Genomic DNA, 13,329 nt, shown 5'->3' on the forward strand with positions numbered 1-13,329 from the left:
CGTGGGAATGTCTCCACGAGAGGAAGAGAGGGAGCTCGGGGGCGCGATCCGTATGCGGGTTGTGACGCTTCAAGGAGCCGTCCTGCGCGGGGGAGAGGCAGCGAGCAAGGTGCCGCGGTGCCACACCTGCCACGTCAGTTTCCGGCGTACTCCCTTAACCCGGGAGGCGATCGGAGCTGATGCTGGTGCCTGCCTGCCTGCCTTCGGCTGCGGCTGCAACTCTTTCCTGGATACCAGAGAGCGAGAAACCGCTGTGGCTGTGGCTATCGCGAGAGAACGAGACGAAGGCGGGGGAGAGGGGGAGGGATCTGGTGCGAGGCGCGCGGCGATGGCGTGTTGAGGGAGCGCGAGGGTACGGAAGCAATGGGAGGGGTCTCCACGTGTGGAGGGAGGATGAAGCCGCGAGGGGGGCGTCGCGCCGTCATGGGAGAAGGGAGGAGGGCGGGGACACGGGGCGACGATGTGGGGGCTGCCCCATCGGAAGGGAGGAGGGAGTAGCACGAGGAAGACGAACGAGTGACGGGCTCATCTTGCGCCCAAATCTCGCGTAGATTTGCACAGCTGGACTGCGTCCGAGGCCGTGTGGCCCATCTTCCGCCCAGAAGGCCACGGCCCGCGGCTAACCTAACAATCGCCTCTGGGCTGTGCCAGGCCAGCAGCCAAGGGGGCGCGGGCGGGCGGGCCGCCAGCGCACTCGCGGTCCGGTCCAGCGCACGCCCAAATCAATGGCGGCGGGCGACACCGCGAGACCGAGTGTGGAGACTAGGGTGCGGGCGACATCGCGAGACCGAGTGTGGCGACTAGGGTCTGATTGGTTTCCTTCCGGTCGCAGCCTGGCTCGCACAGGTCATGCAGGCCCCCGTTGGCCAGGCTCCCGAGGTGCGCTAGCGGGCTGATTGGTTTGCGTTTCAACGCAGCCAGACCAACAAGAGAAATTGATTGGTTGCATGCACCGCCAACTGCTTCCTCTTACTGACATGCTGCCCATGTGCTCATCCATGCACCGCGCGAGCCTGGTTCCGGGGAAACGAAGGTTTCAGCCGCACCCCGGGAGCCAGGCTCCACGACGCTTTTTGCACGCAGCAAGCCAGGCCCAGCACCTAGTCCAGATAACCAATCAGCTCGAGGTTGCATGCGGGGAGCTCGTATCCGGGGTGGGTGGTGCAGGGAACCAATCAGACCATAGGGTGCGGGCGTGCAGGTCGGGTGGCGGACGGCGGGCGAGCACCCGCGCTGCTTCCTCCTGCCCTCTACCGGCGCGCCGGCACCGTAGCCCGTCAGCTTTCCCTGGGCGACTTAGGACTGCAGCACGTGTGGGTGGCACGGCAGCGACTGTTGATCGGCTGTCCGCCGTCACGGACCATCTCGGCTAGGCTAGCCGATTCCGGTCGGCCAGGTGAGCCTTGTGACACTCTGCTTCACTGTCGAATCGCTAGCTAGGGACTAGGGAGGCAAGTGCGGCATTCGATGCATCTTGGTTCTTGCACATGCATGTCCGGTAGGATTGGAGGAAACAAAGTCAGGATTTTCCTCTTCAATAAATTCCTCACGCTACACAATCAATCCTTTTATTTCAGGGAACCCTTAGGAATGCATCAGCGTAACAGAATATACATAGGCAAATGTAAAACGAAAACCTCATCATAAAGCCTGGAATTACGAGAAACAAGGGGATAATTACTATAAGATATAGACGTGGAGACTGAAATCCCAAACAGGTGACTCTTCTTTCAACGATGAATGGTGATGTGTTAATCGTCAGGAATCGGTATCTTCTGATCCATCAAACCTTCAATCTCGGAAGTGCCTGCCAACAGAGAACATACCCCACAACCACGGACTGACATAGACACCCAACTAGGCCACCAACATCTGCTTTTTATCCAACCACATCTCGCAAAACGTGATGCGCTCCAACTCTAGCGCATCTTCTTTATTCACCATTTGGCAGACCTTGTCATTTACTCCCGTTCCGTTCTGCTTCTAGCTCTATAAATTCACACCGGTCACTGGAAAAGAATAGCTAGACTTCCCGTTGCCCCTCCTGTACATGACTCTGAAACCCCTTCAGACATTATCCACCACCTTGGGAGCAAATTTCTTCACGGCGTCGCTGACTGTCAGGAATATCTTGTCTTCACCAATCAGTTCTGTGAATTTCGCTGCGCGGAGCTTCTGGATCACGTCTGGTCCGGGATTGGCAAGAACCAGCTGTAAGTGATAGAAAGACGTTTTGATTTTAGTGAAGGGTTTCTTCCATGAACATTTTTGTGGTAGCAGACTAGCAATACCGCAGCTAGACCACTAATAGCTGTAAAGTTTGATTCGGCTATTTACCTGAATCTTGCGCTTTTCAAGTGCTTTTAATAACTCCTCCAAGGCGTGGATTCCGCTCGTGTCGATGTCAATTACAGCTGTTCAGAGTTAAAGCAATTTTCTGAATCACTACCTGTAGTTTATATTATAAAAAGAATACTGCCTTGTTTGAGACAAAATGATGTTCTTACGAGATAGTTCAACAATCAGAAACTCAATTTTGGCTAACTTCTGGTCCTTTTGTTGTTCCTCCTCATCTCTGAGCCATCTCAGGATCCTGAAAAATATATTGTAATGATGCATTTTTTTCTCTCTCTCTAACTACTTTCAAAATCATAACACACTTCCGTTATAGTATAATGCACCTAATTTAATATTTCTCGAATCGCACCTAATTTAATCTTATGCTGTTAAAATATTCATCTTATAATGTGTTTACACATGAAGCCAATTCTAGAAAAGCTTCTAATGTAATCATGCACTTTCTTTGAAAGGAACTGCAAGTTGTCTTTCTGCTTCTGAAGATCATATAACAGCTTTAGCATTGATGTTACCTTCCAAATTAAGAAATTATCAGTTCGAATGGAAAAAAACAATAATGCTGGTAATCACATCATCTAGTTTTATTTCAAAATTTTCAAAGTGTAATTCAATGGACGGATCTAAAATATAACTTAGTGCTTGGCATGCCAAATCCTTATCTGTCACATGTTGACCTGGATGGAAAAGGGTTTATTGATATTTATTGCAAGCATCAGCATCCTATCCTTTATTTTTGATATTTAAGTTATTTATAAATGCCTCAGGTTCACCTCATTTTATCAAAAGAAGCTGTATCGGTGACAAGTATAAAAATACGCCACTCTGAAACCTTATAATAGTAGTCTTTGCAGTAACAGAAGCAACTTTTGATTACAAGCATTTTTACCTCTCTTTAACATAGTTGGAGTTTGTGAAGTAGATAGCTGAGTCCACTCTAACAATTAGCACCCCTGGAACCTTGGTGGCATCTGGATATTGTTCAACATTCCTGTATAAAGTTGTTCGTGGAAGGTTTCCGAGTAAAGCTGTTCTTGGCCGTGTTACTTGGAGAAGAATTTTAGCAAGTGATATCGCAACCTATTCACAAAAAAAATTCAACAGTCAAAATCTATTCGTCTACTATACCAGAATTCAATTGTTGGTAGCATATAAGAAATGGTTGTGATTCACACCGCAATGAGCAAGCCATATTCCACTGATGAAAATATGACACCGAGGAATGCTCCCAGACATGCTAGAAAGTCCAATTTATCAACTTTCCAGACAAGGTAGGCTGACTCATAGTCAATTAGGCCAAGCACCGCTGATATGATGATAGAGGAAAGGATGGCATTGGGAGTGTACTTGAACAATGGGGTGATCAACAGCAGTGTAAGCATTACAACAATTGCCATAACAACATTTGATACTGCTGTTTTGCAGCCAGCCATGTAATTAACTGCTGACCGTGAGAAAGAACCTATGGGGAACAACTTCTGTCAGAAAAATGGCACATCTGTATGGGCTACGAATTGTTTTAGGCTGAATTAATTGTTACCCGTGGCTACGTAGCAAGAAGTCATTGAACCAACAATGTTCATGGTTCCTAGAGCCACCATTTCTTTGTTCCCATCAATCTGGTAGTCCTTCAGTGCAGCAAATGTTCTTCCAATTGCAATTGCTTCCTGATAAATTTGCATCCCTTGATTAATTAGCACATTTCTAACATAGAGTTTTCCCCCCCATGTTATCATAAATTTGAACATTTTAGGTTAAGAAGTCTGTTTTTCCTTAAAAAGAGAAAGGGTTAGACTCACCGTTAGGCCTATCATTCCAGCTACTGCCCCAATTCTGAATCCTGTCGCCAAGTATGGGCCAGTGAAGTATATGAGACTAGCAGAAGGTGGGTTGATGCCTTTCTTTATGTCCTTGACCTGCAGTTATTCAGTGATGATCATTGTTGTTAACTTCAACTGATAAGATACAGTTGCCTTTCTGAAAGTAATCAAGTATGACTTACAATTGAAACACCATGCTTGTCTGCACGAGTGATGTACACAAAAAAGGTGGATATGATCACTGAAATGAGCGGTGCGATTGCGGAGACCCAAAAGAACCTCTTATTCTTCTTCCCCTGAATTATTGAAAGAAACAGTGATTACCGCAAACAGTTTTACGAAGATGTGATTCTGGAGCTTGTAATGCTGTCTTACAATGTACTTGGCAACCAGAAGGAATGCCAGGAAGGATGCGCCGATCAGTATTGTCTGCCAATTCCACTGCAGCAAGAGTGCAAGAATAAATTGTGTCAAGTCTCAAATATTGGGGTTTTCATCAGACAAGAGAAAAAGATCCACACGGTACAATATCTTACCCCATGGTGAACATTGCCCCAGACCGATTCCATGACTGAGATAATATCACTTTTCTTGGTGAAATGTGCAATTCCAAGGAAACCTTTCAGTTGCTGAAGAGCAATTGTAATGGCAGCACCGGCCATGAATCCGACGATGGCAGCATGAGACAAGAACTCTATGAGAAACCCTAGCCTGTCAGAGTGTTCAGTTACAGACTACATAAACTGTCCATTCCAAGAGGCCACAAGAATTAACAAAATGAGAATCATCAGAAGGCACTGACCTGAAGAATCCAAGCGCAGCCTGAGTAACCCCTGCGAAGAACGTCGCGGTGAACGCCAGCCGGCTGTACTCCAGTGGGTGCGTGTTCGGGTCAATCTCATTCTGGAGGAGAGTACCGAGCAACAGCGACACCACAGCCACAGGGCCGATGGCTATATCCCTGGAGCTGCCCATCGCCGCATATATCAGAGGCGGGACAAAGCTGCTGTCTGTAAAATTGGTGACCACACTTCTCTGATCAACTCAGTTGCTGGTAGTGATCTCAACTAGAACGAAGAGATGAATGTGTATGGGTGCACTTACATAGTCCGACATGAGGTGGCAGGTTAGCAAGCTTCGAATAACCTATGTCCTGTAGTTGAAGGTACGTGTTATACATATCAGATTGCCTCAGTTCATGGACTGTGCTTTTGCTGATCAGCAAGAGAGGTGTAAGTTCACTGACCTGGGGTATGCAGAGGCTGGCAATGGTGAGCCCGGCGATGAGATCGCCCTTGAACTTGCCGAGGGAGTAGTCCCTGCTCCAGTCGAGCACGGGGAAGACTTGCTGCAGGCCGAGCCATATCTTCTTGGACTTGGGCAGGTCCTTGTACTCCCGCAGCGGATCGTCAGCGAAGAATGTCTCCTTCACTGCGTCGGAGAACTCGGCGAAGAGTCCCTTCTTCGGCGGGAAGCCGACCTTGTAGCCGTGCCCATGTTGGATGCTGTCCATGCGGCGGTGTGATGACGTCCGGCTGGCGATGTCTTCGAAGCCTTCCCCTCCATCAGACACCGCTCGTGGCATTACTGGTGTTTCAGGAGTATACGCCTACCTGTGGAGCAAAGTAGAGAAGCAAGAAGGAATCACATCGGCAGCATGGTAGTGCAAGAAAATATCGTTGATCAACTGGGTAGCACAGGAGATACAGATTGTATATCCATTGGTTCTACCAGTTAAAGATGAAAAAAAAACAGAATTTTTGTGAATCAAAACTCACATCACATAGCACACAACCAGCAGCATGTATGCATGGTGCAACTAAGGTTGTAGCAGCTACGAACAGTAAAGATCAAAACGAAGCGAGATCATAATATTTGTTTGTTTTGAAGAACCAAGGGAATTGAACAAACACATGCATGAATGTATTACTAACAAGCACTAAACAGTCAACAGAACCAATGAGTTGTTTCCGATGAAGCCAATAAACTTCTGATCACAGCATCATGTATAAGCATGGAGGATGAACTAGGAAAGAAAACATACGCAACGGTGCTGATAGCAGCAGAAGCACTTAACCCACAGTTTGAAGGTCTGCTTTATTGCATTGTGAAGAATCCAGGGACTGCCTGTCGTTATATATACACAGATGCAGATGTCGCTCTTGCTACAGCTCAAGGTCAAAACTCTATTTTAATAGGTGCCAAGATGAGAAGCAATGCAAGCTATGAATCTGCAACGAAACATGTACTATGTTCAACATAGCGGCAGGTGGCAGGGAACAACTCCATAATGAATAGGTTATTGCACAGCTCGGCGCTTGCTGAACGCCACGTCCAAGTTGTAAATGATTTTGCAGACACAGCAGCAGTTGAAAGAGAATGTGCTGAAACTAAGGGACAAGAATTAAATCTAACTTGTCTAGTCTGTATATTTGGTGTAAGAAGCATACAGATTGGACTTTTGTGTAGCAAGTTCAGGTTCAACATCGACAGCTGAATAAGAAGAGGACAGGTACATATGCATGTATCAAAATAATCAAGAAATGAAAGACAGTCATATTGTCAACTCAAGTCCATTTCGTATTATCAACTACTCCCTCCATTCCACAATATAGCTACGTTAAGCTTTTTTCAGACAGATTAAGAAGGTTGATGAAAAGACTCAATTGTCCTCGGTTAGCATCACAGCTGTGTGTTACACAATAAAGACGCGCTAATTTTGTGGGTGCGTAACCGTTGCCTGGCTCCACATCCGATGCAGGTTATCCAGCTGAGTTTCCTTTTTGTTGCTATGGTGTCAGATTTGTATAGCCTAAAAAGCAGGGCTTGCCAAATCTGATTCATTTGGCACCAGATTCAACGTCTCTGAATTTTGAAAGCCATGCAAACAACTGCAATATGCAAATTTTTTTTCACCATGCAAAATCTTGCTGCCAAATTAGTTGTGCGCCAAATCTTTTACCTCACCAAATTAACGTCAATTACCACGGAATAATGGGAGAGTGCGACGAACCGTTCGGAGAGCCAGCAATTTGGTTGACGCGTGGAGAGATAAGAGGATGAGGGTATTTTGGTCCATTCATATGTAAAATGTGGTCTACACATTGTTATATTTGGGACAAATTTTGAACCCTTAATGTAGCTATATTCTGGGACGGAGGGAGTACTAGAGAACTTTACATGTTGATCAATCGATAGATTTTGCAAAGCTGAACTCCTATCAACTATGACAAGACACACATCACAGTACAACCGAGCAAGCCTCAATAATGGGGTATGTTAATTCTGATTCCAAATCACTATCTGAAGATGTAGCATAAATACCAGTCCAAGCTCGACAGATAGTCACCGCAAAAAAACCGATGTATTTGTAAATTATTGGCTTTGCCATTACTGGCCACGTATCATGGGCTGTCATGCATCAACTTGGTCCAAGAACTCAACTCATGCGCCACAGAGGTAGGGCGAATTCATTACTAGTTCTTCAGTCAGATCCACACATGAAAATGTGATGAGGTGACAAGGTGGAAGGTTCTAAAGCGCACAGCAACCAGCACCGCATTCTCTGGCTAACAGATTCCAGGCACTCTCGATGGCTCTCATTACTTGCTTAGAAAAGCATCCTAGTCCTAGCTTTCTCATATTGGTCCATCTCTCTCCATCTTTCATCTCTCTCCATCTTTCGATGCCACTATGCCTGTGAGGCAATGCCTCGCATTGTAGTGTACTATTCAGTACAGCTGAGAGCATGAAGAGGACCTCGAATGTTCAGTCAACTACTAGGTCAGGATCAGATTTCACTCAGCATTTTTTTTCCTGAAAATACACCAATGAATCATAATTTTATGGATACTACAATGAGTCTCTCAGAGTGCAAGGAGACATGCAGCTGAAAATTGCAGCAGAGGGAATGAGCCTCTGAAATCTGCCGCACTGGCTTCTCATATTGCCAGTTTGTCTAAGGAGCGATCAGTTAATCTCTTTGGGTGATTGCATCTAGTACAATCGATCTGATGCAGCCAAACTACTGGCTAAAATGGTTACGAAGTAATCGTATTGAATAAACCCAAAATTAGTTCTGATTCGAAATCATAAAGCAGGTTCACTGAACCCAAAGAACAGCGAAAGGAAACAAGACGGAGGCAGGAAATAAACGTTTTATGACTGCGGTTTCGAAATATTTCTCCTCCCGGTAACAAATTTTATGCAGTAGGAAACAAAGGAAAAGCGAACAAATGTAAAAGAGCAGAGATTTTCTTTTGCTTACTGTGATGATGTTCCTCTCCAAGTACTTTGGTCGAACCTCGAGACCTTTTCCTCTTTGTTTTTTTTTTCTTTAGAAGTTCGCGGGCCCTACCAATGGAGTACTACTATTAATTTGCAGATTGGATGGCGGAGGGTTGTTTGGAATGTAGACGCGATTGTGGGTCAGGCGGTGAAAGCTCCGCTGGTTTTGACGAGTGCAAAGACGGAGGAGAGAGAAAGTCAAATCGTGTCCAGGTTCAATGAATCAGGGTCTGGAGCGAACGGGGTTAACAAAAGGATCAAGACCGAAGTATCTGCTGGCTAGGTTTGACTTTGCTGCGTTCCGAACGGGAGCTTACGCTGGATTAGAGGGACTGGCTTTATTTAATTGCATTATTTCATACTTCCTTCCTAATAAAGTTATTCTAGAGATTCTAGAACAGATTAATAAATAAAAAATAAAAATAACCTTGATTATTCCTATCTATTAGTCATATTTTTATTAATTGATTACTGCATGCACATGCACATACTAAATGGGTAACAGTATCTTATTCCAGATAAATTTTGAATCTTAAAATATCTTTCTTTCTTTTTTGAGGGAGGGAATAGACAATTGTATCGTGAGGAGAAAAAAAATGATAAACAATCTGTAAACTGAGCTTGTCATGGAACCCGCTCAGTTGAGTTTGAATCCTCGATTTGGCACGATGCTCCGGAATTATTCTTTTAGTGATAGATGACATGCCGTCGACAAGGAGACGTTATTGGTGACTTCACCAATCTCGAGATCTATAGCTCAATCTTTGAAAGATACTCATAGTGGTAATGTTGTGTGTGTATATGTGAGCACTGAAAAAGTGTAAATGATAGACAGCATTGTTGTCTTTCGAAAAAATAGACAACATTGTCAACTAGATTTTGTCGATGCAATCGTTATGTAGTTTGTTCGGTTCATTATTGGATCTTTGGCCATAGCATTGGGGTGCCATCTACTAAAGTTCTCTGTAGTTTGATGGGTCCAATCTACTATCGTAGCATTGTGAAGCTACCAAATTCAAGGATTTAGTAGGGGAAAAAGGTAACGGAATTAAGTGACAAACACTCACGTCTGAGTCTACGATTTAGTAGGATATTTGTATTTACATGCAATTATTCTTTAATAGTAAGTGATAATAATGATACGTCCGTGTCGGTAAGATCCGCTAGATGAAGTTATTTAGAGATAGAGATAAGAGAAGTCAGCGTCCCAACTTCAAAGAATGTGCGTCCATCTTGTGATTGCTGACACTTGCTGTCCTTTATGTCTCCGTGTTGCCGCGCGGCCACCGAGTTGCCGCAGGCCAGCAGGTGCAGCCTGCCCCGGAGGAGTCCTCCGCCCGTCCGGTCGCCGTCGTCGGGACAGCACAGAGATCCCACGCGCATTTTGCTCGGCGAGGCCACCCAAGGCACGCAGCGGTCACGGCGGGTGAGCGACAGCGAGGCCCAGCAGTGGGCGTGCCGTCCCACGAGTACTGACCAGTCACTTGGCACGGCGAAAAAGAGCATCTTCTAGGCGTAGGGAGGGGAACGCAAAGGCAGCAAGCAAGGGACGCACGAACGAGACCGAGTTCGAGCTCTCATGTCATGGGTGTTTCTATAGTGAACAGTGAATGTGCTGTGCCGCTGGATTTGTTTGGGTTGGAAGGTTTTAAAGTGTCCTTTTCGGAATGCAATCTGCAGGATGCTGCCGCATGGATTCCAATCTCAGCGGAGCTTATCTGCCGTCCAACGAGCTCCACTCCGATGCAGGTTCTAGTGTCCTCTTGACCTGTTGCCACTCGCCACTAATATTGCAACGTGCCGCTGATGGAGAGCCAAGTCGCTGGCTTGAGGACTACTAGTGGTAGCGACTTTGGGTTTGGGAGTTGTTTTTCTTCACCTTTTCGTACCAAAGAAACGAAGTCGCTAGCTGCAAGAGATGTTTGATATCCTTAATCTAAATAAAGGAGATGTTTGGTGTACACACCGCCTTCATTAGCAGCGGAAAAAACCTTTCTTAGTGTCTTTGATATTTTCGCTACTGGAAAACTCAGCATTCATCCCGACGCTCAGTACCAGTTGCATTTCGATCCGATACTAATATGAGCATTAGTACCGGGCCTAACGGCTAGTCCCCGAGAACCCCCGTGAACCCCTTTAGTACCAGGTGGAGGTTTCACCCGGTACTAAAGGTCACCCATTAGTACCGGTTGAAGCCTCCAACCGGTACTAATGTGCCTGAGGGCCTTTAGTACTGAGTGATGGCTTCACCCAGTACTAATGGGTGACTTTTAGTACCGGTGGCACGCAAGCCTTATCCGCACCGGCCCCCTCCCTCCCTCCCCCTCCCTCTGCACCGCACCGGCCCCCTCCCTCCCTCCCTCCCCCTCCCTCCGCACCGGCCCCCTCCATCCCTCCCTCCAGGAGGTGCCGACCCAGCCCCTCCCTCCCCCTCCACCGGCCCCATCCATCCCTCCCCGACCTCCCCTCTCCTCCCCCCTGCATTCACCCCTCACCTCGGACCTGAGGCGAGGAGCGGTGGCGGGGCGAGGTGCGGCGGCAGCCATCGGGGCACGGAGCAGTGGCGGCGGGATCCGGCGGCGGCGGCGACGAGATCCGGGGGTGGCGGCGGCAATGAGATTTGGGGGCGGCAATGAGATCCGGGGGCGGCGGTGGCGACGGAGCGGCGGTGGCTAGCGGGCTCAGTGCAATAGGATGGAGCGGCGATGACGGGATCTGGCGACGGCGGGATCCGACGGATGGAGCAGTGGCGGCGGGACCCGAGCTCACCGGCGGCCGATGGGATGCGGGGCCAGGTGGATGGAGCGGCGGCGGTGGGGTGCGGCCCAGGCGATCAGGCCGGCGGGGTGCGGCTCAGGCAGGGTGTGGCTCGGGCTCAGGCTCGGGCAGTCAAGCCGGCGGGGTGTGGCTCAGGCCGGTGGGATTTCTTTTTTTTAATACCCCTTCAATACCGATGGGATTTCTTTTTTTTTAATACCCCTTTAGTACTGATTATTGCCCCCCTTCAACCGGTACTAAAAGTGGTTAGGAACCGGTACTGAAGGCGCTTTCCCTAGCAGTATTTGGTTTTCTTTCTTTGTCTCTTAAAACCCCTTTACTAGTGATACTCTTTTTATAATATATATATATATATATATATATATATATATATATATATATATATAATCAGTAGGGTCTCCCCTCCTATTGTATAAAAAAAGCAAATCTCACGTGCACGGACCCACATCCATTCTCTATGAAGTCATGCGTGTATGACCTATCCGTGAAGCACCTTCAAGAGATTAACCCAACATATCAAAGTCATCACAAGTGAGTCACCTACCATGATATAATAATGTCGATAATTTTTAAAATAAATTAAGAAAAAAATCATGTGTTTGATTCTTGTATTTCACATTTTTATATATTTTTACCCTATGAATTTGAATTTCAATCAAACAAGATGGTTCTTGGTTGTACAAACATTTCATATGTTTGTGTCATTTTAGCCTGGTCCAATGTGTGTCCCGATCGAACATGTGTTAGTCATCATGCATGCGCCACTTATTTGCATTGGTAGCATACATGGCGAGGGAGAAAAATATAGGTAGTAGTGGACGTAGAGGATACTCTTATCTCCGATTGAAAACTTCTTGGACTTTCCCATATTTGACCTGTAGAGGCAAATAGGCAATCGATGATCTGATGAAGCGGAATGCATAACTCTATTTTTTGAGAGTAGAATGTATATTCTGCTGAAATTATTGGCCTAAATTATATGTATTGGTTGGGCTGGTGCCTGAACAAGTTACACCGGATAAGCTTTCAGCGCTGGTAACAGATAGAGATGCGTCGAGCAGTCGAGGTTGGTGATGACAGGATGCATGCATGATAGCTCGTCGTTGCTCAGTTCAGTTGATCCTCCAATCAAACTGTACGTAGTTTCCTTGGGATCCTGCCTGGATTGATACTGATGTCTTTCAGTTTTCTAGCTAAGAGGCATTTGGCTAATAATTGGCCGACAAAAAAATATCTGAGACTTTCAGTTCACTGCTAGGGAAAACGTATTGGTTCCTAAGCCCCTTTACTACCGGTTGTGCAATCGGCATTACTACTTCGGTACTAAGAGAGGCCTTTTAGTACCGGGTCTAATAACCGATACTAAAGGAGTATTAAAAAATAAAAAAAATGAAATCCGGCTAGCGCCCGGCCCCGCATCCCGCCGGCCGCGCCTGGCTGCCCCCCCCGTACAAGGAAAGGATAAATATATCCTAATATACAAATATACTTCCCAATACCCACCCGCAGTCGAAGCGGGAGGATCACGAACGCACAGGCTGGACCTAAACTCAGTAAACAAACGAGTTGGCAGGCCCTTCATCATATACGTGTAGAGCCCCGCATGGAATCGAATCTGACTTGACTGGAGTCGTCGTCCAGCAGCAAACATGCCATGAAAGTAGATTGATTTTTGATGATGAGGTCCTTCAAGCGCGTCAAATATCGATGTTTTATACCGGCAACCTACCGAGGGAGTACCTAAGGTAGTCGATTTGTCGGTGGGAGATCGCCGGACCTAGAACTTGAAGGTAAAAGCGAGGACACAAGATACAGATCTATACAGGTTCGGGCTGCTAGAGTAGCGTAATACCCTACGTCCTGTTTGAGGTGTTGTATATTATGCCCTGCGCTTGGGTGTTGAGTAGCCTAGTTGTTGGCTATTGTTAATGGTTCTGAGCTTAGTTGAGCTCTTTGCCGATCTAGGTACCCCTACCCTCCTTTATATACTCCAGGGGGCAGGACTACTAGTCGGTTACAAGGAGGAGTCTTAGTAGGAGTACACGGGACGAGTCTTAGTAGGATTATAGGGGAATCCTAGTAGGAGTCC

General features: G+C 46.7%; 1 protein-coding gene across 3 annotated transcripts; it reads right to left on the reverse strand.

Moving 5' to 3' along the window:
- Positions 1 to 1,510: 1,510 nt before the first annotated feature.
- Positions 1,511 to 8,525, reverse strand: LOC101764066 (sulfate transporter 1.2). Of its 3 annotated transcripts, none has more exons than XM_012848717.2 (14): positions 8,443 to 8,525; positions 5,422 to 5,788; positions 5,280 to 5,328; positions 4,978 to 5,185; positions 4,712 to 4,886; positions 4,551 to 4,616; positions 4,358 to 4,471; positions 4,155 to 4,271; positions 3,896 to 4,022; positions 3,531 to 3,817; positions 3,245 to 3,435; positions 2,508 to 2,593; positions 2,338 to 2,414; positions 1,511 to 2,211 (listed from the first exon to the last, which is right to left on the reverse strand). In XM_012848717.2, exons 2-14 carry the CDS (start codon positions 5,758 to 5,760, stop codon positions 2,068 to 2,070), a joined length of 1,980 nt encoding a protein of 659 aa, XP_012704171.1. In that variant the 5' UTR covers positions 5,761 to 5,788; positions 8,443 to 8,525; the 3' UTR covers positions 1,511 to 2,067. The 3 variants fall into 3 exon arrangements, with proteins under 3 accessions (XP_012704171.1, XP_022679245.1, XP_004985351.1); XM_022823510.1 differs by lacking the exon at positions 8,443 to 8,525 and adding an exon at positions 6,220 to 6,703; XM_004985294.3 differs by lacking the exon at positions 8,443 to 8,525 and having other exon boundaries at positions 5,422 to 6,195.
- Between the last annotated feature and the right edge of the window lie 4,804 nt (positions 8,526 to 13,329).

Source organism: Setaria italica, chromosome IX (genome assembly GCF_000263155.2).
Source record: "Setaria italica strain Yugu1 chromosome IX, Setaria_italica_v2.0, whole genome shotgun sequence".
NCBI lineage: Eukaryota > Viridiplantae > Streptophyta > Magnoliopsida > Poales > Poaceae > Setaria > Setaria italica.

Coding starts and splice junctions, on each gene's coding strand:
- LOC101764066 (XM_012848717.2), bottom strand. CDS start 5,760: ATGCCACGAGCGGTGTCTGATGGAGGGGAAGGCTTCGAAGACATCGCC. Junction 4,887..4,977: donor GCTGCGCTTGGATTCTTCAG/GTCAGTGCCTTC, acceptor ACACTCTGACAG/GCTAGGGTTTCTCATAGAGT. Junction 3,818..3,895: donor TTCTTGCTACGTAGCCACGG/GTAACAATTAAT, acceptor TGTTCCCCATAG/GTTCTTTCTCACGGTCAGCA.